The sequence below is a fragment of the Prionailurus bengalensis genome, chromosome B4 (genome assembly GCF_016509475.1).
Source record: "Prionailurus bengalensis isolate Pbe53 chromosome B4, Fcat_Pben_1.1_paternal_pri, whole genome shotgun sequence".
In the NCBI taxonomy this organism is placed as follows: domain Eukaryota; kingdom Metazoa; phylum Chordata; class Mammalia; order Carnivora; family Felidae; genus Prionailurus; species Prionailurus bengalensis.
Window position 1 is genome coordinate 31,770,795 of NC_057358.1, and position 25,411 is coordinate 31,796,205.

General features: G+C 38.2%; 1 protein-coding gene across 4 annotated transcripts in view; it reads right to left on the minus strand.

Moving 5' to 3' along the window:
* Positions 1 to 23,605: 23,605 nt before the first annotated feature.
* CUL2 (cullin 2) overlaps positions 23,606 to 25,411 on the minus strand; it is a 103,773-nt gene continuing 101,967 nt past the window's right edge. For all 4 annotated transcript variants that reach the window (XM_043563521.1, XM_043563519.1, XM_043563520.1 and 1 more), the window contains one exon: positions 23,606 to 25,295. In XM_043563521.1, coding sequence (XP_043419456.1) covers positions 25,164 to 25,295 — 132 coding nt within the window. In that variant the 3' untranslated portion in view covers positions 23,606 to 25,163. The remainder of the gene's footprint in view (positions 25,296 to 25,411) is intronic.

Sequence of the window (25,411 nt, forward strand, 5' to 3'; positions counted from 1 at the left end):
AGGAGGTAGGGTTCAACATAAATTTGGGGAGCACACAAATATTCAATCTGTAACACCATGTTAGTGTAGTGATCAAAGGCAACATCACCTGTTAACAAATCAAAACCTTGTGCCACCTGATGGAATGGCATGAAGAAAACATGGCATCACTTGTGCAATATTCCAGCCAAAGATGCATAGTAACCAAAGATACATCAGATAAACCCAGATTGAAGAATATTTAATAATGGAATAACTGGCCTGATAATGCTCAAAAGTGTTGAGGTCTTAAAAGTCAAGGAAAGACAGGGACGCCTGGGTGGCTCAGTTGGCTTAGTGTCTGACTCTTGGTTTTGGCTCAGGTTATGATCTCACGGTTTTGTGAGTTTAAGCCCTGCATCGGGCTCCATGCTGATAGTGTGGAGCCTGCTTGGGATTCTCTGTCTCCCTTTCTCTCTGCCCCTTTTCCAATCACACTGTCTCTGTCTCTCTCAAAATAAATAAATAAACTTGGGGCACCTGGATGGTTCTTTCCTGGTCCATGAGTTCCAGTCCTGCGTTGGGCTCTGTGCTGACAGCTCAGAGCCTGGAACCTGCTTCAGGTTCTGTGTCTCCCTCTCTCTCTACCCCTCCCCACTCACGCTTCGTCTCTCTCTCTCTCTTTCTCTCTCAAAAATAATAAACATTTATAAATAAATAAATAAATATACTTTAAACAAATCAAGGACTGAAGAAACTATTTCAAATTGAAACAGTCCATAAAAACATGGCAGCTAAATGCCCCAGGTGATATTGACCTGGATCTTTTTGTTATAAAGGACATAACTGGAGCAATGGTTCAATTCTTAAATGGAGTTTGATGATTGGGTGGTAGTACCATGTAATGTTAATTTCCTGATTTCCAGGGGTTTATTGAGGTTATGTAGGGAAGTGTCCTCATTCATAGGAAACACATGCTGAAGTATTTACAGGTAATGGGGCATCAAGTCAGCAATATGCTTTCAAATTATCCAGAAAAAAAGGTTTTTTGTACTGTATTCAACTTCCCTCTAAATTTGAGATTGCTTTAAATAAATGAAAAAGATGGGTATCTGGGTGGCTCAGTTGGTTAAGCATTGGACTCTTGATCTTGGCTCAGTCATGATCTCATGGTTCGTGAGATCAAGCCCTGCATCAGACCTTGCACTGACAGCACAGAGCCTGCTTGGGATTCTCTCTCTCCTTCTCTCTCTGCACCCACTCAAAATAAATAAATATACTTAAAAAAAAATAAATGAGAAAGAAAGGAAGAAAGGTCACAATGCTCCACCACTGTGACGTGGGAAAAGGAACAAAAGGACAAAAATGTCCACATATCACGCTTAGCATGTAATTTGTAATTGCCATGTTTTGCCTCACATTTAAGCCAAGTTGTGACATTAGCTAAAGGGACCGTTGGGGGTCATTCTCCTGTTACCCTATTCATCTTCCCGTAGTTACCACTGGAGTAAAAGCAAAGAGGTAATGGCTTCAGATGACTGACAGATGAAAATGGAGGAAGAAATGTTCCTAACTCCTGGGACCTCACCAGGGAAATGATGGGACTTACATAAGTACTCCCTGTGGCAAGGGTTAGGGGTCAGTAGGCTTGGACTGAGGCCACTGGGGGTGGGGGAGGTTTCCTAAGCCTTTGCTGGTGGGGCTGCTGGCTCCACGGAGACTCAGCTGTCCACTAGAATGGCACTTCCCTTCACGTCCCAGTGGCTTCTGTAGAATCTGGCAGTTCCTGAACAGCAGGAAAGAGGGGGGGAAGAATTATCAGCTGAGATCTGCACCATCTCCCCTCTTCCATCACCTGCCTTTGCAAACAAGGGTTGGAGAGCTGAGTGAAGCAACAGATTGACCAGATGAGAACCTGATGCTGGGCCAAGAGAGGCCCTCTGCTGAGGCCCATCCCAAGTGATATGCCATCCTGGTGAAACTCATTTCTTGAAACTTCCTTTATTCGAGGTAGGGAAATTGGGTGTTTTTCAAAAAGTGCCCAGACATCTAGGAACCTTACCTGAGTGCACACAGTTTTCTTCTCTTGCTAAAGGGAAGAAGATGGGAGAAGAGGTGTGTTCAGACTCTTGAGTCCCTGAAAACACAGACTACACCAAATATTGTCCTTAAGGTCAATTTCATCCTTATTGGAAACTGCACAAACTGCTCTGGTGTTACTGAGCCCAAGACCACAGTCCCTTTCAGAAGTCAGGCCTTATACCTTGGCATGGATCCAAAGTTTGAATCAATCACAGGCACTGAGGAAAGCTGCAAGAAATAAACTGAGCAGATATGCTATGCATTAGGCGGAGTCTGCATCCAGAGTCTTTACCTGCAAGGAATCAAGCCTAGCAGTGGATGAAAGTTTGATGAGTAATAGGATATTTGACATAGACTCAGAGTATATCCCCACAAATTGCTTCTTAATTACAACGGGAAAAATAATAACTACAGTGGAGAAGTCTGGAAGACCCCACCTTAGTGTGAGTCTAATCATGAGGAAACATTAAACAAGCCCCAATTGAGGAAGTTAATGCCCTGAATTAAAGCCTGACTATGATGGAATGAGCTGGCTCTAGTCCTAGTCTGGGTGAGGCAGACCCTGCAACGTGGGCATCTCAGTCAAGGTTGTTAGAGAGGACTTAGAGGATTGGGGTCCTGATAGGGTGGTTTGGAGGAGGGCTTAAGAAAGCAGGGCTTTGCTTTGGATTGGATACTGTCAAGAAGCAGGACTAAGTTATAACTGGGCATCTTAGTAATCTCTATGAGGAGGTCAGGCTAAAGCTGTAATTGGTGAGGCAGCAGTCACTCATATTGGCCATAGAGGGTAGTACTTGGTGTTTGTGATTTTGGCAATGGTCATGTTTTGTCTGTGTTCAGACATGATTATAGAGTGGTTTTGTTTTTGTCATAATCCAGCATGGTCAGAGTGGCCTCGGTGCTGTTGGTATTCTGTGAGCCTGTTGGTATCCCACAGGAGAACACCAAGACTTTCTTGTGAGTGCCCAGCCGGCTCAGAACAACCCCAGGGACTGATAGTAGACACTCAGAGCCTGGTTATCAGGGGCTACTTTTTCCTCCTTTTCAGAGACAATCCACAAAACCGACTCCTACCTTAAAAGTAAAGTCATGAAAGACAAAGAAATATTGAGATGCCTTTCCAGATTGAAATAAACTAAACAGAAATGATAGTACATGATCTGGGCTTTGATTCTGGGTGAGAAAAGTATGGAATTTAAATGTGGATTTTTTTCATTAGATAGTAGTGGTATGTAAATGTTGGATTTTCTGCTTCTTATTATTGTTCCATTCTTATAAAAAAGAATACACTGAAGTATTTAGGGACAAAAGGGGTTAATGTCAGCAACTTATTCTCAATCTGTTCAGGAAGAAAAAATGTTTACATAGAATAAATAATAAATCAAATTGGGGAAAATGTATATAATTCATGTATCTGAGAAAAGGGTGTAACAGTGTTCTTAGTACTATTCTTACAACACTTTTGCCATGTTTAAAATTATAAGAAAATGAAACTCACCAAAAAAAGGTAAACCATGAATAAATGATCATTTTTTTCTTAATTTTCTTCCCTCAAAGAGCAGCTAGATCTAACTCAACAGTTAGAGCCCCAGAGTCTTTACTTGCTTGAAATGTGGAGGATTTGGGGTGATGGTTTCTCTACTGGGTACAGAGAAGAGAACAGAGTTGGAAACTTTGATCAAGTTTCCACATCACTTTGCTGTTTGTCAGCTTGGTAATTCAGCCAGAAGTGGGACTTTAATCATTGTGTGGGTCCACAAAGATCACATAGACCATATTCTTTTTTTTTAAGTAAACACAAAAAAAGAGGACTGGAGTAATTAAAGTTTGTTCGTTAACAGGCTTCATAGAAGTGTGAGAACAAAGTGAGATGATGTTTCTGAAAGAGTTTTGAAAAGAATATAGGACCATGAAAGTGTAAGATATTATCCATAATAGACACACACTTTTTGATTAGTTTTTGTTTTGATTTTTGTTCTTAGCTCAGATGAATTTGGTATAATTACCCTCAAGTTATTTTTTATTTTTGCTTTTTATTCTTCAATAATGAAGGCATGTAAGGTTATATTTTTTCTTTGGAATAAAGTTTTGACTGTATCCTATTTTTTTGGCACAAAGTGTTCTAGAATCTTTAGTTTTGATTTTTATTTATTTTTGAGGATGTTTTCCTTTGTTTTTAAATATACATAGTAAGATTCACTCTTTTTCATGTACAGTTCTACCCATTTTAAGAACTGTCATCTAACAACCACCACAATGGAGGTACAGAACGGTTTCATTATACTACTTCCTCCCCCCAGATAGTTCCTTTATGTTGCTACTTGTAATCAAACCCTCCACCAAGTTTTAACTCCTGGCAATCACTGATCACATAGACCATGTTCTTTCTTTTTTTTTTTTTATAATGACTGATCTGTTCTCCATCCCTATAGCTTTGCTTTTTCCAGAATGTCATACAAATGGAATCATAAAGCATGTGATCTTTGAGTCTGGCTTCTTTCACCTAACATAATACATTCAAGATTCATCCACATTGCTGTTTGTATCAATAGTTTATTTATTTGTATTGCTAAGTAGTATTCCATTGCATGGATGTACCCTAGTTTGTTTATCCATTCAGTAGTTGATGGACATTTGGGTTGTTTCCAGGGTTTTGCAATTATTAATAAAGCAGCCATAGGGGCCCCTGGGTGGCTTAGTCGGTTAAGCATCCAACTTAAGCTCAGGTCATGATTTCATGGCGTATGAGTTGGAGTCCCACGTCAGGCTCTGAGCTGGTGGCTCAGAGCCTAGAGTCTGCTTCAGATTCTGTCTCTCTCTTGCTTTGCCTCTCCCCCGCTCATGCTCTGTCTCTGTCTCTGTCTCTCTCAAGAATAAACATTAAAAAAAAAATTTTTAAATAGCTATAAATATTCCCATAGAGGTTTCTTTGTGAACATAGGCTTTAATTTCACTTATGTGGGTCATATGTTAAGTATGTGTTCAACTTTATTTATTTATTTATTTTTTTAATGTTTATTTATTTTTGAGACAGAGAGAGACAGAGCATGAATGGGGGAGGGTCAAAGAGAGAGACACACAGAATCTGAAACAGGCTCCAGGCTCTGAGCTGGCAGCACAGAGCCCGACGCGGGGCTCGAACTCACGGACCATGAGATCATGACCTGAGCCGAAGTCGGACGCTTAACCGACTGAGCCACCTAGGCGCCCCTAGTATGTGTTCAACTTTATAAGAAACTGCCAAAAAGTTTTCCATAGTGTCCATGCTATTTTGTTTCCACCAGCAATGTATGAGAGTTGCAGTGGCAATGCATCCTCCCCAGGACTTAGTATTATTTTATTACTGTGATGGAAAGTGTTTCTTAATTTCCAAGTTTTTAAGATGACTTTAGTCATCTTTGTATTATCTATTTTTATTATCTACTATGTATCTAATTGAATTGCTATGATTAGAACATAACCCGTAAAATTTCCATTAAAAATCTTTCTTATTTGAATATAGTTGGCACACAATGTTACATTAGTTTCAGATACACAACATAATGATTTGAGACAGTTATACATTCTGCTCTGCTTGATGCAAGTGTAGCTACCATCTGTCACCATACAATGCTATTAAAAGTTCCATATATTTATTACCCAGGGGTTACAGGAGTACTGATGCATAGGGGCACTTGTACCCCAATGTTTATAGCAGCACTCTCAACAATAGCCAAATTATGGAAAGAGCCTAAATGTCCATCAACTGATGAATGGATAAAGAAATTGTGGTTTATATACACAATGGAGTACTACGTGGCAATGAGAAAGAATGAAATATGGCCCTTTGTAGCAACGTGGATGGAACTGGAGAGTGTGATGCTAAGTGAATTAAGCCATACAGAGAAAGACAGATACCATATGTGTTCACTCTTATGTGGATCCTGAGAAACTTAACAGAAACCCATGGGGGAGGGGAAGGAAAAAAAAAAAGAGGTTAGAGTGGGAGAAAGCCAAAGCATAAAAGACTCTTAAAAACTGAGAACAAACTGAGGGTTGATGGGGGGTGGGAGGGTGGGGAGGGTGGGTGATGGGTATTGAGGAGGGCACCTTTTGGGATGAGCAATGGGTGTATACAACCAAATTAGGAACCAATTTGACAATAAATTTCATATATTGAAAAAATAAATAAAAGTTCCAAATTGGGAACCAATTTGACAATAAATTTCATATATTGAAAAAATAAATAAAAGTTCCATATATTTAGTTACAATTTTCTGTTATTAATATTTCTCATATGTATTTAATTTTTCATTGAGATATACTTCCTGTACCATAAAATTATTGATATATAATTCTCATACCATAAAGTATTCAATTAATGGTTTTTAATATATTTACAATGTTGTGCAACTACCACTTCTACCTATGAAGATTTTTTATTTCTCAAAAAAAATCTCCAAAACCATTAGCAATCATCACATTCCTCCTTTGCCTAGCCCATGATAAACTAGTCATCTTTCTGTCTCTATGGATATGTCTATTTTTAACATTTCACATAAACAGAATCATAATGTGTTGTTTTTTTTTTTTTTTGTGACTGTCTTCTTTCACTTAACATAATGTTTTCAAGGTTTATCCATGTGGTAGCACATGTTAGAATTTCATTCTTTCGTGTGGCTGAATAATATTCTATTCTCTGGAATACTACCTTTTATTTATCCATTCTTCAGTTAATGGATATTTGGATTATTGTCTCTTTTTTAGGGTATTAATTCATAATACTGCTGCTATGAACATTTGTGTGCAAGTTCTTCCATGCATATAAGCTTTCAATTCTCTTGGGTATATACCCAGGAGGGAATTGTTGGATCACATGGTAATTCCATCTTTAAATTATTGAGGAACTGGTAAATTTTCCAGAGCAGCTGCACCATTTTACATTTCCACAAGCAAAAGGCTCCCATCTCTCCACATTGTCCCTAACACTTGTTATGGCAGCCATCCTAGTGGGTAGAGGTGATATCTCATCTCACTGATTTGCATTTACCTACCAACAAATGATATTGGGCATCTTATTCATGTATTTATTGACTATCTGTATATTTTCTTTGGAGAAATGTCTGTTCAAATATGGTGCCCTTTTTAAAATTGGTCTTCTTATTTTTTTCCTTTTTGGGGGGGGTCTTCTTATTATTGAGTTGTAAGAGTTCTTTATATATATTTTTGATAGTAGACCCTTATCAGATATATGATTCACAAATATTTTCTATCATTCTGTAATGTAACTCTATACTTTTTAAAATTAAGTTTTTAATTGTAATTCTAGTATTATTAACATAATGCTGTATTAATTTCAGGTGTACAATATAGTGTTTCAACAAGTCTATACATTACTCAGTGCTCATCATGATAAGTGTACATTTTAATCCTTATCACCTATTTCACCCATCCTCCACCTACCTCCCTTTTGGTAGCCATCAGTTTGTTCTCTATAGTTAAGGGTGTATTTCTTGTTTTGTCTTTCTCTGGTTTTTTTCCTTTGTTCATTTGTTTTTTCTTATATTCCACATATGAGTGATACCATATGGTAGTTGTCTTCTTCTGACTTATTTTGCCTAGCATTATACTCAGTACCTCCATTCATATTGTTGTAAATGGCAAGATTTCATTCTTTTTTGAGTGAACAATATTCTATTGTATATATACCACTTCTTTTTTTTATATACCACCTGTTTTTTTATCCATTCATCTATTGATGGACTCTTGGGCTGCTTCCATAATTTGGCTACTGTAAATAATTCTGCAATCATCATGGGGCACATATATCCCTTTGAATTAGTGTTTTTGTATTTGGGGGGTAAATATCCAGTAGTGCAATTACTGGATCATATGATAGTTCTATTTTTAAGTTTTTGAGAAACTTCAAAACTGTTTTCCACAGGGGTTGCACCAGTTTGTATTCCCACCAACTGTGCACAAAGGTTCCTTTTCCTCCACATCCTCACCGAAGCTTGTCATTTCATGTGTGTGTGTGTGTGTGTGTGTGTGTGTGTGTGTGTTTAGCTATTCTGACAGTTGTGTGGTGATATTTCATTGTGGTTCTGATTTGAATGATGAGTGATGTTGAACATCTTTTCATGTATCTGTTAGCCATCTGGATGTCTTCTTTGAAGAAAAGTCTGTTCATGTCTTCTGCTCATTTCTTAATTGTATAATTTGTTTTTAGGGTGTTAAGTTGTATAATTTCTTTATATATTTTGGATACTAACCCTTTATTGGATATGTCATTTGCAAATGTCATCTCCCATTCAGTAGGTTACCTTTCAGTTTTGTTGATTGTTTCCTTTGCTGTCCTTCAGCTTTGTGGAAGCTTTTTATTTCAGTGTAGTCCCAACAGTTTATTTTTGCTTTTATTTCCCTTGCCTCAGGAAGCATATCTAGAAAAACATTGCTACCACTAATGTCAGAGAAATTATTGTCTATGCTATTTTCTAGGATTTTTATGGTTTCAGGTCCCACAATTAGGTCTTTAATCCATTTTGAGTTTATCTTTATATATAATGAAAGAAAGTGTGGTCCAGTTTCATTCTTGCTATCCAGTTTTCCCTACACCAATTATTGAAGAGACTTTTTCCCATTGTATATTCCTTCCTCCTTTGCCAAAGATTAATCGACCATATAATTATGAGCTTATTTCTGGATTTTCTATTCTGTTCTCTTGATCTATGTATCTACACTTATGCCAGTACCATAAAAATAGATTACTATTGTTTTGATTACTACAGCTTTGTAATAAAACTTGAAGTCTGGAGTTGTGATACCTCCAATTTTGTTTTTGTTTTTCAAGACTGCTTTGGCTATTTGGGGTCTTTTGTGGTTCCATACAAATTTTAGGATTATTTGTTCTAGTTCTATGAAAAATGTTATTGGTATTTTGATAGGGATTGCATTAAATCTGTAGATTGCTTTGTGACATATAAACATTTTTAAAACTTTGTTCTTCCAATCCATTGGCATGGTTTTCCATTTCTTGGTGTTGTCTTCAATTTCTCATCAATGTTTCATCGTTTTCAGATTACAGATAATACACTCCTTTGGTTAAGTTTATTCTTACATATATTTTTTTGGTGCAACTGTAAATGAGATTGTTTTCTTAATTTCACTTTCTGCTGCTTCATTATTAGTGTATAGGAATGCAACAGATTTCTCTACATTGATTTTTGTATCCTGCGACTTTACTGAATTCATTGATTAGTTCTAGTAGTTTTTTGGTGGAGTCTTTAGGGCTTTTGATATATAGTATTTTTTTTTTTTAAACAAGAGACACATTTTATTTATTTATTTATTTATTTATTTATTTATTTATTTTCAACGTTTATTTATTTTTTGGGACAGAGAGAGACAGAGCATGAATGGGGGAAGGGCAGAGAGAGAGGGAGACACAGAATCAGAAACAGGCTCCAGGCTCCAAGCCATCAGCCCAGAGCCCGACGCGGGGCTCGAACTCACGGACTGCGAGATCGTGACCTGGCTGAAGTCGGACGCTTAACCGACTGCGCCACCCAGGCGCCCCTGATATATAGTATTATGTTATCTACAAATAGTGAAAATTTTACTCCTTCTTTACCAATTTGTACGCCTTTTATTTCTTTTTGTTGTCTGACTGCTGTGGATAGAACTTCCAGTACTATGCTGGATAACAGTGGTAAGAGTGGACATCCTTGTCTTGCTCCTAACCCTAAGGGAAAAGCTGTCAGTTTTTTCCCCATTAAGTATGATGTTGACTGTGGGTTTTTCATCTAAGGCCTTTGTTTGTTGAGGTGTGTTCCCTCTAATCCTACTTTGTTCAGGGTTTTTATCATGAGCGGATATTGTACTTTGTCAGATGCTTTTTCTGCATCAACTGAAATAATCATATGGTTCTTATCTTTTCTCTTGTTAATAAGATGTATCACATTGATTCATTTGTGAATATTGAACCACCCTTGCATTCCAGAAATAAATCCCACTTGATTGTGGTGAACAATTTCTTTTAATGTATGATTGGATATGGTATGTTAGCATTTTGTTGAGGATTTTTGCATCCATGTTCATCATAGATATTGGCTTGTGATCATCACAGATATTTATCTGTGATGTCTTTTCTGGTTTTGGTATCAGAGTGATACTGGCCTCATAGAAGACTTTGGAATTTTTCTTTCTCTTCTATTTTTTGGAATACATTGAAAAGAATAAGTATTTTTTTCTTTAAAATGTTTGCTAGAGGAGTACTTGAATGGCTCAGTCAGTTGAGTGTTTGACTCTTGATTTTGGCTCAGGTCATGATCTCATTGTTCATAACATGGAGTCCCATGTCAGGACTGTCTCTCCCTTTCTCTCTGCCCTTCCCCCACTCAGGCTTTTTCTCTTAAAATAAATAAACATTTTAAAAAATAAACGTTTGGTAGAATTCACTTGTTAAGTTGTCTGGTCCTGGACTTTTGTGTTTTGGGAGTTTATTGATTACGGATTCAATTTCTTTACTGGCTAGGTCTGCTCAAATTTTCTATTTCTTTCTACTTCAGTTTTGGTAGGTTATATGTTTCTAGGAATTTATCCATTTCTTCTAGGTTGTTCAATTTGTTGGCATATAATTTTTCATAATATTCTCTTAAAATTCTCTTTTTTTCTGTGGTGTTGTTATTCTCTTTCATTAGTGATTTTGTTTATTTGGCCTTTCCCTCTCCCCCCTGCCCTTTTTCTTTTCTTTCTTTCTTTCTTTCTTTCTTTCTTTCTTTCTTTCTCTGTCTCTTTCATCTTTCTTCCTTTCTTCCTTTCTTTCTTCCTTCTTTTCTCCCTCCCTCCCTCTCTCTCTCTCCCTTTCTTTCTTTCTTTCTTTCTTTCTTTCTTTCTGGTAAGTCCAGGTAGAGGTTGATCTTTCCAAAGAACCAGCTCCTGGCTTCATTGAACTTATCTATTGTTTTCTTTTGTTTTTAGTTCCTATATCATTTATTTCTGCTCTAATATTTATTATTTCATTCCTTGTGCTAGCTTGGGGTTTTGTTTGTGGTTCTTTTTCTAGCTCCTTTAGGTGTAAGATTAGGTTCTTTATTTGAGATTTTTTTTGCTTCTTGAGGTAGGCCTGTATTGTATAAACTTTCCTCTTAGAACCACTTTTCCTGCATCCCTAAGATCTTGGATTATTGTGTTTTTATTGTCATTTGCCTCCATGCAGTTTATTTATTCTTTAATTTCTTGATTGACCTGTTCTTTAGTATCATGTTATCTAATGTCCACGTATTTGTGTTCTTTCCAGATTTCTTGTGGCTGATCTCTAGTTTCATACCAGAGTTGTCAGAAAACATGCATGGTAAGACTTCGATCTTCTTGAATTTGCTGAGGCTTGTTTTGTGGCCTAATATGTGATCTATCAGGAGAATGTTCCATGTACTTTGAAAAGAATGTGTATTTTGCTGTTTTAGGTTGAAATGTACTGAATATATCTATTAAATCCATCTGGTCCAGTATGTCATTCATAGATACTGTTTCCTTATTGATTTTCTGTTTGGGTCACCTGTCCACTGGGGTAAGCTGGGTTTTAAAGTGCCCTATTTTTATTGTGTTACTATCAATTAGTTCTTTTTTTTTTAATGTTTATTTATTTTTGAGACAGAGAGAGACAGAACATGAATGGGGGAAGAGCAGAGAGAGAGAGAGGGAGACACAGAATCTGAAGCAGGCTCCAGGCTCTGAGCTGTCAGCACAGAGCGGACGTGGGGCTCGAACTCATGGACCACGAGATCGTGACCTGAGCTGAAGTCGGACGTTTAACCAACTGAGCCACCCAGGCGCCCCTCAATTAGTTCTTTTATGTTTATTATTAACTGTTTTATGTATATGGGTGTTCCCATGTCAGGTATATAAATATTTACAATTGTTATATCTTTTTGTCGGACTGTCCCCTTTATTATTATATAATGTCCTTCTTTGTCTCTTGCTGTAGTCTTTGTTTTAAAGTTCATTTTATCCAATATAAGTATTGCTACTCTGGCTTTCTTTTGACATTCATTTGTGTGATAAGTGTTTCTCCATCCTCTCATTTCAATTTGCAGGTGTCTTTAGGTATGAAATGAGTTTCTTGTAGGCAACATATAGACGGGTCTTGTTTTTTTGTTTTTTATTAAAACCCATTCTGTCACCTTGTCTTTTGATTGGAGTGTTTAGTCCATCTACATTCAAAGTAATTATTGATATGTATTTTATTGTTATTTGTTTTGTGGTTGTTTTTGTAGTTTTTCTCTGATCCTTTATTTTCTTGCCTCTTTCATGGTTTACTGGCTTTCTTTAGTGATATACTTGGATTCCTTTCTTTTTATTCTTTGCATATTTATTACTGGTTTTTGATTTGTGGTTACCATTTGGTTTGTATAGAACATCTTCTGTATATAGCAGTCTACATTAAGTTAATGGTCATATAAGTTTGAACCCATTCTTTACTCCACTGCCACTCCCCAACGTTTTAGGTATATTGTGTCATGTTTTACATCTTTTATTTTATGAATCCCTTGACTTTTTTACAAAAATATTTATTTTTACAGTTTCTGTGTTTTTTTTTCCTTTCCATACTCACATTTATGGTCTTTCCTTTCCACTCAAGGAGTCCCCTTTAATATTTCTTGTAGGGCTGGTTTAGTGGTCATGAACTCCTTTAGATTTTGTTTGGGATACTCTTTTATCTCTTCTATTCTGAATGATAGCCTTGCTGGATAGTATTTTTGGCTGCAGATTTTTCCCTTTCAGTACTTTGAATATATCATGCCACTGTCTTGTGGACAGCAAGTTTCTGTTTAAAAAATTGCTGATAGCCTTATGGGGTTTCTCTGTTCTCTTTTCAATTGCTGCTTTTATTTTTTTTATCACTAATTTTTCCAAATTAATTAATATATGTTTTGGTGGGACCTCCTTGGTTTGATTTTTTGGGGGATCTCTGTGCCCCTTAGACCTGGATATCTGTTTCCTTCACTCAGTAGAGAAGTTTTTCAGCTATTATTTCTTCAAATAAATTTTCTGCTCCCTTTTCTCTCCCTTCTTATTCTAGGATCCCTATCATGTGAGTGTTGTTATGCTTGATGGAGTCACTGAGTTCCTTAAGTCTATTCTCATTTTCATAATTCTTTCTCTCATTTGCTAAGTTTGATTAATTTTCATTCCTGTCTTCCAGGTTATTCTTTTCTCTGTTTCCTCTAACCTATTTATTCTATCAAGTGTATTTTTAATTTCATTTATTGTGTCCTTCATATCTGATTGGTTCCTTTTTATTTCTTTGTTAAGGATATCACTGATGTTTCCTACTATTTCTCAAGTCCAGTGAGTATCTTTATGATCGTCACTTTCAATTCTTTATCATGCATATTACCTATATCCATTTTTGCTTAGGTCTCTTGCTATAGTTTGGTATTGTTCTTTCATTTGGAACATATGCCTCTGTCTCATTTTGTCTAACTCTCTGTGTCTTTTTCTCTGTGTTAGAAATGTTAGCTACGTCTCCAGCTCATGAATGTCCTTATGCAGAAGAGGTCCTGTAGTGCCCTGCAGTGTCCCCTGTTCCCCAGGAGCTGGCACTTCGGGAAGTGTCTCTTATGTGTGTTTCATGTGCCCTGCTGTTGAGTCCTGGCTGCTTTTTCCTTCAGTCCATTCATCTTCAGAGCCTCTTTTTGCCTGTCCCTGACCAGGGTGGGGGTGGGGGGGTCATTTTAACAAGCTGTTCACTGGTCTGCTTGCTAAATGAGACCTGGTGCTGTTGCCACTGGAATGGAGGCCCCACAAAATTGCAGGTTAGGAATCCCATTGTTGGCAAAGTTTGCACCAGTCTTCTAAGGGAAGGGCCCCACAGTGACAGGACTGAGGCAAGTGTGACTAGGAAGGGTGAATCCAATGAAATGTAAGGGGGCAGAGCTTGGTAAAAGCAAGTTTAGTAGCAAGTGTGGATATTGTGCTGGTTTCTGCATGTGGTTGTGTGTTTATGCTGGGGAGTAGAGGAGGGAAATGGCACCGGTCAGCAACTTTGTTCCTAGAGGGGTCTTCTCATGATCTCTGCCTCTCCAGGACACACTCTGAGATGTGTAAATTACTCTCCCTCCACTATGGCCCAGGTATTTTGTTTGTTTTTCAAATTGCTGCTTCTACACTGTATCTCTACTGCTCTTTGTTGTAGTGTCTCTTCAAGGGCAGAACTTCATGTCCTAATGCCCTTGGGGCTCTCCTAGAGCAAGTCCATCAACTTTTAAAATTCCAGGCTTTGAGTCCCACTAATTGTAAGAGCTCACAAAATTCAGCCCTTCTTGCTATCAAAGCCAAATGTTATGGGGATTCATCTTCCTTGTGAAGGCTTCCCAGTATGACAGTCTGTTTCTTGCCCTTCACTGCGACCCTCTCTTCCTCCTGACCACAGATGGCCACGGTCCATTTTGCCCCAAAACAACATCTCTGCCCTTCCTACCTTCTTCTATGTGGCCTTTTCTCTACCTTTAGTTGTGGAGGTTGTTCTGCCAGTCTTTGGGCCAGTTTTGGGGTTATTTACACCGATGTGAGTGGTATCTAGTTGCATCCATGGGATGAGGTGAGCTTAGGGTCTTCCTACTCCACCATCTTCCTTAATTACATCTTTTATCAACTCTATACTCTCCTGATGGTGTCCATTGACAGAAAAAAAGTTTTAAATTTTGTTGAGATCCAATTTATTTTTTCATTGGTTGCTTATACTTTAAAAATATTTTTTTATAGTTTATTTATTTATTTTGAGAGAGAGAGAGAGAGTGAGCATGAGTAGGGGAGAGGCAGAAGACAGAATCCCAACCAGGCTCCACTTTGTCAGCATGGAGCACAATGTGGGGCCTGAACTCACAAACCATGAGATCATGGCCTGAGCTGAAGTCAGACACTTAACTGACTGAGCCACTCAAGTGCTCCTTTTGGTTGCTTATGCTTTTGGTGTCCTATCTAAAAAAAACTAAACCAAATTGTTGCTTAATCCAAGATCATAAAAATTTACACGTTTTTCTTAAGAGTTTTATATTTTAAGTTCATACATTTAGGTCTTTCATCCATTTTGAGTTAATTTTGTATATCGTATGAGGTAGGAGACCAAATTCATTCATCTGTATATGGATATCCAGTTCTCCTAACACTGCTTGTTTGGAAGACTATTATTTCCCTGTTGAAGAATCTTGGCACCCTTGTCAAAAATCAATTGATCATAAAATGTAAGAGTTTCTCTGGTCTAATTTTCCATTCCACTAGTGGTTACCATCCTACACCTAATACAGATAAACAAATATTTACTACTATATATAAAAACGAAAACACAGTACAAACTACTTCCTTCCACCGAGGCGTTCCTTTCCCTCACTAATAAGATGAAAACTTGAGAATGCTTTAAGTACCCTATTGCCCCTTGACCCAGATCGGACCCAGTGGGCCATGGCTCTGATCAGATGGTTTGGTGCTTCTAGTTTCCAGCTATTATCAGAGTTTTGCTTATAGAATTGTTTCTGTTTCAAGATCCTTATTTAGCATTTTTGTGATCCATTCCTAGTCACTCTATCATCTTACTGTATATTGCACTACACACACACACACACACACACACACACCAGTTGTCATGATAACATGACAAAATGCTGCCACTCTGGTTGGAGGGACAAAACTTCACGTCCCCAAATAGTAAAAACTCATCCTAATACTAGAATGTCTACATTTCTTACAAAGAATGCCCCTATTTGCCAGAACTCAAACCACCAGAGGAAGGTAAAGATCTCTAGGAGAGCACTGTGGGAAATGTTTGTATCCCCAATCCTTGCTTCCTCCCAGTGTCCCTGCCTTTTCCTAATAGTCTCCTGGGCTGATCCTCCCACTTCCAGAACCATTCAGATTGTCTCCTTCCAAACGGAGCTCAAGATTTGTGACCTTACTCCCTCAAGGCAGATAGAAAGGTGGCTTGCTGGGTTCAACTGGTGGAAAAGCAGAGACACTCCGAAATGTGGGAGCCCTTCCAAAAAACCAGTTTGCACAATAAACAGGAACTTGCACTTCTTAAATACAGAGGAGTCTCTAATAGAGAAAGTTTAGACACTCAGGTAAGGTGTTTTTGGTCAGAAATTTTTCCAGACTCCTCAATTCATAGTGGCATAGACACCTTTAACCCTGCTTCAGTTCTAGAAAAGCACAGTTTTGGTTGCTCAAGCAGTTTCAGCCTGGTGTCAAGAAAAAAATGCCCTCAGTCCTCTTCTGAGGAAGAAAAACCAAACAACAAAACAAACAAAACACGTAGCTTTTGCTCTCATGTAAGCAATCCCTCTAGAGATTTTAGAGGTTCCTTGCATTTGGCTCACAAAGGGAAAACCCAGACCATTTATACTCTAACCTGGAGAACTGGAAGTGTCTCCTGGGGTATTTCTGCTGCACATGAAAGACAAAGCTATTTCATTTAAGCCAAAAACATAAGGAAGGGGATTTTTCAGTGTGAGAGGTTTAACTATTTGATTAAGGCCAACCTAACTCTATGCATTAACTCTGGGAACTACCATCTCCAGGTCCCCAGTACATACACTCAACTGTCTGTCCTCCTTGTTCGGAATCAGAGTATAAGAGAAATAATTTTCCTTGGTAGTCTTGTTAGAATGTGTCAGGCCAGCTTGATTATCACCCCCGTATCTTGCAGTCTCTCCAAGACTATACCTCTTTTGCAGGTATAGTCCCATTCCAGCCTCCAGACCAAATCCCTGCAGAAGAGGTATATAGTCCAGACTGCTAGTTCAGGGTTGTCTGGTGTCCATTTCTGATGAGTGAACTTCTTCCTATCTCTGAGACCTTTAGGCTCCACTTGGGTTAACTGAGGTTTTGCCTTGCTTCTTGTACTTAGACCTCTGTTATGAAAATGCTGGGCCTTGGCTTGCACATTCCAGGCTCTAGAGCTGGGCCCTGACATCTGCTAACTCCTTTGCTGATGCAGCTTCTTTGTCCACATGAATCAGTGTCCCTTGCCTCTAGTCATGCTGATATGCTTATCTGCAGCCTGCTTCTTGATACATAAACCTGCTAATCTGCTGGATTACTGTCGTCCCTGATGCAACCCATCTGCCAGATTCCAAATATGCTCTGAACACACAGCCAACAAGTAGGATGTGAAAGAGATGAGTAAAGAAAACTCCAAGGTTTGGCCTGAGAAACCAGGAGTTGCCATCAACGGAGATGGGCAAGCTATATGTAGAACATGTCTGAGGTTGCTGGAGGAAGAATAGAAGTTGTTTTGGATACGTTAACATAGAGATATTCATTATCAATCCAGCTATGGAGATGGAATTGGTCATTGGACATACACCTCTGGAATGTGGGAGAGAGGCCTGGACTGGATATTACTATTTTGGATGTCATTGGTATGTATAGAGCATTTAAGCCATTGCACTGGGTGAGATCACTAAAAGGTTGATGTAGACAGAAAAAGTCTAAAAACTGAAGCAAGAGACACTCTTACATTAGAGATTGAGGAGGAGAGGAAGAATCAACAAAGAAGGCTGCTTCCTGGAAAACTGCCTTTTTTTCAGCAAATAATTAGTAAACATAACTATAGATGCATGCTAGGATCTAACCAGAGTTTTTCCTCTTTGTGAGTTCTTTTTACAGTGTGTGCCTAACTTTACATGCAAATAGGATGCTACATACTCAGCATTGGCCAAGGCCTTTTTGTGTAGTTCTGACCATGGACTTGGGTTTGCTCCAAGTCTTCCTCATTTTCTCCTGGTTTATGTGGGATCAGTAATATGCATTTTCATGAAGATGTAGCAGAGGCAGAAGTGAAGACATGTCCAGAGAGCAGTGCAGTTTATAGGCTCACATCAGATGGAATACAAGGTTTAAGAACAACCTTCTATCCAAATATGCTAACCAATCATACCTGTGGGTGAGCATTTGGCTTTTTGTGTATGTATTCTTTATCTGGTAAATGGTGATTCTTTGGGAAATATTTTCTCTTTTTAAGGAAAAATTGGAAAATTTCGTGTTTAGTTGGCTTTTATATGGAAGTGTAATCTCCTAATTAAAACGTAAACTATTTAAAATATTAAAAGCCCCCCCAAAATTTTTAAACAAACCCATTTATTTATTTTTTTTTTTTAATTTTTTTTTTCAACGTTTTTTATTTATTTTTGGGACAGAGAGAGACAGAGCATGAACGGGGGAGGGGCAGAGAGAAAGGGAGACACAGAATCGGAAACAGGCTCCAGGCTCCGAGCCATCAGCCCAGAGCCCGACGCGGGGCTCGAACTCACGGACCGCGAGATCGTGACCTGGCTGAAGTCGGACGCTTAACCGACTGCGCCACCCAGGCGCCCCTAAACAAACCCATTTAAAAAACATATAAAAGGAACTGTATTAATTTTCTTGGGCAGCCATAACCAAGCACCATAAACTTGGTGGCTTAAAACAACAAAATATATTCTCTCACAATTATGGAGGCTAGAAGTCCAAAACCAAGGTGTTGGTGCTCTGCCTCTTCCCTGTTTCTGGTGGTTCCCGGCCATCCCTGGTGTTCTTGGCTTCTTGCTGCACTATTCCAATCTCTGTCTTCACATGGCCTTCTCTCCTGTGTGTGTCCAAATTTCCATTTTCTTAGAAGGACACCAGTCACTGTATTAGGGCCCACACGAACCTAGTATGACCTCATCTTAACTTGATTACAACTGCAAAGACCCTATTGCCAAATAAGGTCACATTCACAGATTCTGGGTGGATATGAATTGGGGGAAGGGGACACTTTCCAACCCAGTAGAGTAAGAGTGAACTTATTCCATATGTAACTAAATACAAGTTATTGTATCATTGTCATAAAAATAACACATGCACGCCCATCCCAAAACAAAGAAGCTAACAAAGTAAACACTTACAGAAGAGGACTTGCCCTAATTCTGAGTTATCACACCTCAGTGTGTGCCTTAGTGTATTTTCAGAAACCATAGCACTCTACTACTGTGTTCCACTGGGTCCCAGGAGATTCCTTAGTTTGCCACTTGCTTGCCCTTTTATGAGTCATCCATGCTGGGTTTGACAGTCTACTAGGGACAAAAATGAGTAAGGTAGCTGTCTGGTTCTTCCCTTCTTTTCTCTCTGCTTCACAGAGAATCCCAGATCAGTTGCCTCCAGCATTTCCACTTGGTCTCAGAGCTTTGGATCTAATCAGAATGGATTTAAATTACTGGGCCAGCAGTGAGCCTGCCTGATTTTTCCAGAGCCAGGTTTGACCTCCTAACTGGGCAATCTCCTAAGGAATGCAAACCGGCTCCCTCCATTCAGACCTGGGTCAATGTCAGTGAAAGCATAAAAAAGAAAGCAAAAAAGTTGGGGTGTTGGGCTATGGACACTTCCTTACTCTGAGTACCACTCTTTCCTGTACTGTGGAGCAGTGGACAGGGCAGTCCCAACCCGGGTCAAGCACATAACTTACAAGTGGAGAGTGACTTCTTATACCACATATTTCCAATTTACCACATGGCTGAAGATCTTCACCTTGGCTGTCAAAACTTAGAAATAATTATTTTAAAACACACAATCTAAACAAGGCATCTCAGATGTTTACCTCATAGCATAGCACTGATTTGAATTTTGTCGCTCCAGCACGTTTAGTGTTCAACTAAAACAGCTTTGTTTTTTCTATTCAGCATTCAACTTTTCCTTTAAGGTCAGAGTACGTCTGCTGCATCAGTGGCCTCCTTGGGCCAAATGTTAGGTACAATGTATTCGCTAAGCCAGTCAATTCCTACTAAAAGTAGATCTTTGCTTACATCTGTACCTTCTTCCCTAGGAGACAAACTAATAGGTAAAAATGCACTCACTTTAAAAGTTGGGGCCCGGGGCGCCTGGGTGGCGCAGTCGGTTAAGCGTCCGACTTCAGCCAGGTCACGATCTCGCGGCCCGTGAGTTTGAGCCCCGCGTCAGGCTCTGGGCTGATGGCTCGGAGCCTGGAGCCTGTTTCCGATTCTGTGTCTCCCTCTCTCTCTGCCCCTCCCCCGTTCATGCTCTGTCTCTCTCTGTCCCAAAAATAAATAAATGTTGAAAAAAAAAATTAAAAAAAAAAAAAAGTTGGGGCTCTCAGCAGATGACTGAGTGCTGTGCTAGGGGTAGTCTCACGAGCTACCTAACCCAGGCTGCTTATAAAGGTCATAGAAAGTTCTTCAAGGAAAGTATCAATCTGGCCAACCCCCTAACTTTACCTGCTCCCAGGATTGCTAACTTCAACACAAGCTATAATTCTTCGACTACTGTAACTATAAATAGTAAGCTACTAACAATGGAGAAAAAGAAAACAATAATAAATAAAAATAGAAAAGCCCTTTATGTTCTTTTCCACAAGTTGGTTCCCAAAAGTTCCTTCTTTTTTGCTGAAAAATGATATAGTTAAGCTTGTCAGAAGAATACAACACAGATAGATCTCTCCCTCAAGGGGAGTGTGTAACCAGTAGCTGACAAAGATTTCTGAATATAAGAAATAATCATATGGCAGATTAACTTTTGGCTCAATTTCTCTACTTCAATGTGTCCTTGCCTCAAAGTGGGATAACAAAGACCACCCACTTAAGCACAGAAAGACAAATCTTAGAATGTGTATAAACGACTATTCTCATGCTTTTCCATTCTTGTTTTTGTGATTCAAAATGTAATACATTTGTGTGGTAATAAATGTTTCTCTTTGATCACATTTAACCTGGACATTGTTAATTCATGGCACAGAGTCAAAGAAATGAGAATGGATCAAAAAGCCTCTAGGTAATAGTTTCTAAGATTCAGGAGAGGAGCACCTACGCAGTAGTTTCAGACCTGTATAGCCAACGTCCTGTTACATTAGGTTATCTCAAAAGCACATCAGATGCAAGGTGTTATAACCAAGCTCATTATGTTCCTCTTCGTCTTCCAAAGTTCTCCTAACTCACTGAATCAATAGGCCATCTTTGACTCACCCCTTTCCTCCCTCATTCACCCCATCCCAACCCATTAAGATGTGTTATTTTATCTACTTTATCACTCTGGAGATGGCCGCTGTCACCACCGTAACTGCTCACCTCACCAGTCTCCTAAGTATCCACACTATTTGCCATCAGCCCTCTAGAGTCTATTCTTCACATTAATGCAGGTTACCCGTTTTCCGCTGAAATGTGCAAACAGGATTTTGAAATAGTTTGCAAACACCAAAGAACAAATTGAAGTATGTACACTACAAAGCATAATGAAATGAATATTCATACATCTACCACCCAAGGAAAAAAAAAATATATATATGCACAAATGTAACTCCCCTGTGTAAAATCCACATCATTCATTCAGAGATGTTTTGATTCTTAGGTTGTAGCTGGTGCTTCTTACTTCAGGCTCTTTGCTGTTACTGGTTAGAATATGCTCTGTCTCATTTCCTGCCCTTCTCACCTCTCTTATGCAACCCTTCTCAAAGTACCCAAGGCTTTCCTTCATAAGCATGTACACTTGAAATGGTGTACTTATGACTGATTGTTACAAGTCTAAAAGTTCCATGTTGGCACAGACTATATCTTTTTTGCTTATCACTTCAGCAGTTGTACTCACATAATACCCTGGCACCAGTAAATGTTTGTTAGATGATGAAAAGGTGAATTGGCTGAACTATGGATGGAGAGCAGGGGAAGGAAAAATCCTTAGAATTTCCTGTGTCGTATAGTCACTACATATAAAAATGACTTCTCCCCATCAATGAATCCTACCTTTAATGAAGTCTAGCCCTTAAGGTTGTATGTCTCACATAAGGATTGCCTCACTTAATTGCTTCAGCTTTAGATTGCTTCATGAACTTCAACCAGTGGACCTCTCCATATTTTTCTACTCATTTAGCTACAGTCTATGTACAACTGCCCTTAGGCCTAGTATTTTAAAAGTTCATATATTTACTTTGACCTTGCTCAACTAAGAATGTGTACTAGGAACCAAAGATTAAGAGCTCAATAAATTATCCACTGCTACTATAACTCAAAAAATTTTAACCGAACACAGGTTTGCATTAAGTATATGTATATTAAGGATATATATATACACTCGAAATAGATATTCTATAGCTGTACATGTGAAGGTAAAATATTAAATTCATAAGTACCTTCCGCCATGAATCAGCTATGAGCAAAGTTGCTTAACATGTATATTTAGATCTCAAATATCTTAAGAAACTGAAATATGAAGTGTTTAAAAAAAGTTTTTTTAATGTTTATTTATTTTTGAGTGGGGGAGGGCAGAGAAAGAGAGACACAGAATCCAAAGCAGGCTCCAGGCTCTGAGCTGTCAGCACAGAGCCTGACGTGGGGCTCAAACTTGTGAGATCATGCCCTGAGCTGAAGTCAGACACTCAACTGACTGAGCCACCCAGGCATCCCAAATATGAAGTGTTTATTCTCACAAATCACCTAGAAACAAATTTTTGCTCTGAAAAGTCAGGAAAAAACTATTCTTTACGTATAAAATGAAGTTACTTCTATCTTACAGGCTATTTTATATATATATATAGAGAGAGAGAGAGAAAGAGAAAGAGAGAGACTGTATTTATTAAGTCCACAATTTTGACTAGGATTTAAATTCTGGTTCTGCGGTCCCTGACAATGACTCCTGGAAAACTCTTCATTTGGTTTCCTCTTCTATGAGAGAGGAGCATTGCCTGGTTAACAGGATTATCGGAAGGTCAAACAAAATAACATATGAAGAAGCACCAGTCACAGTCTGTACTCAATAAAAGTTAAAAAAATTAACAGAACTTTATAGCATTGTAGCATATACAGGTTATAAAATCCTATAAAGGTAGTACGTTATAAATAAAGCAAAGCACAAACCCCAGAGTATATCTTTGTTTATATTAAAGCAAACGGTCATAAAATCTTAGACTAAACCCCTAGAATAAAACTACAGCAGCAATTAAAATAATCTGGTTTCAAAGAGAAGGACAGAACGTGAACAAAAGCAGCATGCTGTCTGGCTTGAAAATGTATCACTGACTCACACACTAACTACCTCAGTATTAATAATAATTTTTTAAGAACTTCTGAAAGTTTTGCTCACATTATTTTTGTTTTCCAAGATAAAGCACAGAGAACCCTTTCCTCTCCTTCCGCTTCTTCCCCTTTTGTAGCTTTGACCTCCTTTGCCCACAAGCACTAGGTGCCGTACACAGGGCCTGTCAGGTTAGTGCTCTGGGCTGTGCGCTAGGCTCGTAATGATTTCAAGTGCCTGACCTAACTTGACAAGACTGCAGCCTTCCCTTCATTCTCCTCAGCAGAAGGTCTGTGCTAGAATTCATTCTGAATGCTGCTCCCTCTTGGATGGTGACTTGGTTAAGTGTATCTGGCCTCTTCCTCCTCATGCGTGAGTATATCTTTAATGTTTCCTTTCTGGTAAAATGAGAAAAAGATGTGAAGAAAACTCTTGGCAGTCACTTCTGTAGACCTCAGCACAAGTATTTTGTCCATTTTTCAATATAATATATTTTCTTGACAATTTAGATACCAAGACTTAATTTAACATTTATAAATATTTAAGAAAAAAGGAGTCAATTTGGAAACTTTATCAACAAGTTATCAAAACAAGGTTTGTTTTTTGACAGTGAATGTACAATATTGTATGGTTTGCCATTACTTCCTCTCTAGAAAGAAAGGTAAATGAGAGATACAGTTTATAAGTAAGTCGTTATAAGCTTAGATTTTTCCAACACTTAAAGAGACATGAGTCAGAAAAAGTGCAATCGAACAAACCAACTGCAGAAGCCATTTTTGCAACAAGACCACATATTAGATGATATTAAGTAATTATTTGTTAGGTGTAATAATGTCATTAAAGTTGTGTTTTTGTTGTTTTTAAAAAAGATCTTATCTGTCAGAGATACAAACTAAAGTACTGTAAGTAAAATGATTCACATGGGATATCCTTTAAAATATTCCAGCTTATAGATGGGTAATAAATATAATAGACTGGAGTAGTCTAATACTGCTGTTAACATATATAATAAACAAAATAGTGGAATTTCATGTCTATAATAAGTGGCATCCGGTGTAATGCACCATACAGACAAAAAAAAAGGTATTTAGGTTACGCATTGCTAAGCACACCTATGACTTATGAGAGTGAATTTAGTATCAAAATGTATAGGGGTGTAAGGGTAATACACAGGTAAGAGAATGGAAGGAATACACTGGTATCACAGGATCTCCTATAACTCAGAGAAAGGTATAAGGAGAGGTAAGACAGCTGGGTATTTGTCTACATTAGAATTAATGTATTATGAAAATAAAAGACAACTTCTGGATGAGAAACACTTTCTATCCAGACTTGAGGCCACCACATATTCTCCTCATCCTTTATTTCTGCGGTGTAAGCATATCACCAGAAACTCTTGATAGAATTAAATCCTCAACATTCAAAATGCTCATATCCAATGTAGTTCCAGTCCATAAAAATAAAACATTCTTTATGTTGAATGCATTTTTATGCATTCAAGAACAATAATCTAGACATTTTTCATGTAGGACTTAAGTAGGAGTAAAAAGCGAGTTAAACCATTCAGATAAAAATGCAACTAAAGCTTCATTAGCTGCTTTGATGACTCATGAACATTTATATTTATACTATTATGTGTGATGCTCCATCCACATAAAAAAGGCATTCTATTTCTTTATTTTTTTATTTGACAAGCAGCAATATCATGTTTGTCATTTTAATGTAGATACAATTATTAGGTTATCTGTCATATTACAATATTTAAGTTTTTTATTTTATGTCCTTTAAGATACATTAAAAAAAAAAAAAACACATCAACTGCAAACGTGAAGGGGAGAAAAAGCATGGTACCCAACCAAATTTCCACATTTCAGCAATACTTCACTCATTCTTTTAATAAAGTTTTAAGAAATGTCATAATGACATGAGCTTGAAATATCTCTAGGCATTTTCTCTGACGCTCATGACGTGGCACTGGTGATGTTGTAAACAGCAGAAAAACAGGGGCTGCCAAATGACCAAATTATGGAGGCACAGGCCTGCTTTTTCCCACAGGAACACACCAAATGGTGATGGCAATGATCTTCTCACACCCACACTAGAGGAGAGCGACATCACGCTACGTAACTGTATTCATCTGCTGACGCTTGGCTGCGTTCGATGTACTGTTTGTCTATCAGAACTTCAATACACTTCTTAATCATGCTGATACTAGGATTAAACCTAGCTCTTGACTGGCTAATCACCTGTTGGAGAGAGACATTGATGTGTCAAACTACTGCTAATCAGTCAGTTATAAATCATTACTAACTAATCGGCTATGACGTGCTTCCAATGCATTGAGTGAGGTTCCATCAAATAG